Source organism: Bombus huntii, chromosome 6 (assembly GCF_024542735.1).
Source record: "Bombus huntii isolate Logan2020A chromosome 6, iyBomHunt1.1, whole genome shotgun sequence".
In the NCBI taxonomy this organism is placed as follows: Eukaryota; Metazoa; Arthropoda; class Insecta; order Hymenoptera; family Apidae; genus Bombus; species Bombus huntii.
Window position 1 is genome coordinate 16,501,116 of NC_066243.1, and position 2,217 is coordinate 16,503,332.

General features: G+C 31.1%; 1 protein-coding gene across 1 annotated transcript; it reads left to right on the top strand.

Annotated features, from left to right (window-relative positions):
- Nucleotides 1–156: 156 nt before the first annotated feature.
- On the top strand, nt 157–2,191 carry LOC126866631 (isovaleryl-CoA dehydrogenase, mitochondrial). Its single transcript, XM_050620456.1, has 8 exons — nt 157–299; nt 504–593; nt 667–888; nt 945–1,272; nt 1,365–1,458; nt 1,536–1,626; nt 1,707–1,875; nt 1,955–2,191. Exons 1-8 carry the CDS (start codon nt 159–161, stop codon nt 2,086–2,088), a joined length of 1,269 nt encoding a protein of 422 aa, XP_050476413.1. The 5' UTR covers nt 157–158; the 3' UTR covers nt 2,089–2,191.
- The last annotated feature ends 26 nt before the right edge of the window (nt 2,192–2,217 follow it).

Sequence of the window (2,217 nt, forward strand, 5' to 3'; positions counted from 1 at the left end):
ACTAGTAAATATTTAGTAGTATTGCTAGTAGTAGTAGTACTGATTAAATGTAAAATAGTAGATAAGAAAATTATCATACATACGTATATATACCGCTAAAGCTGCCTTTCAGTTTTATATATACACAATTCTGAAATCCATAGTAGATTTTTAAAAACATGGAGTTTTATACTAGTAAATTTATGAGACCCCTCTTATGGAAGTTTTTAAAGTCAAATAATAAATTTAATGTGAGATATTCTTCAAAATATTATACTGTAGATGATGATATCTTTGGACTAAACAAAGAACAGAAAGAGGTTAGTAAAATTAGAATAGAATTCGAATTGAGTGATTATACGTGCATACTAACATTGTTAAAATGATGTTTGGAACAAATCATTTTTTAATAATCTACGTTACTCTTATAACCGAAGTCTGATCTTTTCCATTTACATCATTTATTGAATTCAATTAACACAGATACGAGTATTAATAAAGTAAAGCATGCTTGTTTTTTGTAGCTTCGACAATTAATATTTAATTTTGCACAAAAGGAGCTTGCTCCAAAAGCGGCTGAGATCGATAAAAAAAATAATTTCGACGACCTCCGTGTAAGTAAGCGAACATTAAAGGAAGCATGAAATATTGTTTCAGCTATATTAATTATTTAAAAATTATTTCCAGGAATTTTGGAAGAATCTTGGCAAATTAGGTTTATTAGGAATAACAGCAAAATCCGAATACGGTGGTACAGGTGGTACGTATTTAGATAATATTATCGTTATAGAGGAATTGAGCAGGGCATCGGGTGCTATAGGTCTTAGTTATGGCGCTCATTCAAACTTGTGCATTAATCAAATTCACAGAAATGGGACGGAAGAGCAGAAGTACAAATATTTACCAAAGGTAATGTCCGAATTTATATCTAATGTGTAATCTTGTTACGTATATACCTTTTATAGTTATGTAGTGGAGAGCATATCGGGGCACTTGCCATGTCAGAATCGACATCTGGATCTGACGTAATTTCTATGAAATTGCAAGCCGAAAAAAAGGGTGACTACTACATTTTAAACGGTCATAAATTTTGGATCACAAATGGTCCCGATGCTGATACTTTTGTCGTTTATGCGAAAACGGATCCAAATGCGGCTAAACCGCAACACGGTGTTACGGCATTTATCATAGAACGAGGTTTCGAAGGTTTTAGTACTGCTCAAAAGTTAGATAAATTAGGTATGCGAGGTTCCAACACTAGTGAACTTGTATTCGAAGATTGTAAAATTCCTGGTAATTTACATATAATAAAATAATATAATAATTATATATAATAATAACTTATATGATTTTGTTATATTCTGTTCATAAATGAATAATTACAGTTACAAATATACTCGGGGAAGTAAACAAAGGCGTTTACGTACTATTTAGTGGTCTAGATTTGGAACGACTAACGTTATCGGCGGGGCCTTTAGGGTAAGATCTTTTATTTTAGATTAAGATAATGTATTAAGTTTTATAAAGTTATTATATTTTGATATGTTACATGTTAGACTTATTCAGGCTTGTTGCGATGTGGCATTTGATTACGCACATACGAGGACACAATTTGGAAAACGAATAGCAGAATTTCAAATGATCCAAGTATAAAATTAGTTTTTCTTCTTGTTCACAAGTTCTATACTCGAAATTTCTAAAAGTTCAAATTGACATTAATATTTCAGGAAAAAATAGCAAATATGTATACAAGTTTAAGCGTTTGCAGAAATTATTTGTATTCTGTAGCTAGATCTTGCGATGCAGGATATATAAACCGAAAAGATTGTGCCGCGGTGATACTTTACATAGCCGAGTGTGCTACTAATGCTGCGTTGAACGCAATTCAGATACTTGGTAAATTATTCATAATGTTAATTTCCGATAAAAATGTATTAATTTAAAATGTTTCTTGAAATGCATAGACTTCTTTTAGGTGGAAATGGCTACATAAATGATTATCCGACTGGAAGATTTTTAAGAGACGCCAAATTATATGAAATTGGCGCTGGCACCAGTGAAATTCGTCGAATGGTAATTAGTAGAGCGATTAGTGAAGAATATTCATAGACAAAAATATGACGCTCCTTTGAATCTCTCGAAAGAACTGTACTAAATAATTTGTATAAAATAACGTATATTCTATATTAAATTTGTATATCAGTTTGTAACATTAACATCTATTTGTGTATCATCAAT

Bases quoted from the DNA above. Each gene is read 5' to 3' on its own strand.
- LOC126866631 (XM_050620456.1), top strand. From the start codon at position 159: ATGGAGTTTTATACTAGTAAATTTATGAGACCCCTCTTATGGAAGTTT. The intron at 300-503 runs GTTAGTAAAATT...TGTTTTTTGTAG, and splicing joins TAAACAAAGAACAGAAAGAG to CTTCGACAATTAATATTTAA. The intron at 594-666 runs GTAAGTAAGCGA...AATTATTTCCAG, and splicing joins ATAATTTCGACGACCTCCGT to GAATTTTGGAAGAATCTTGG.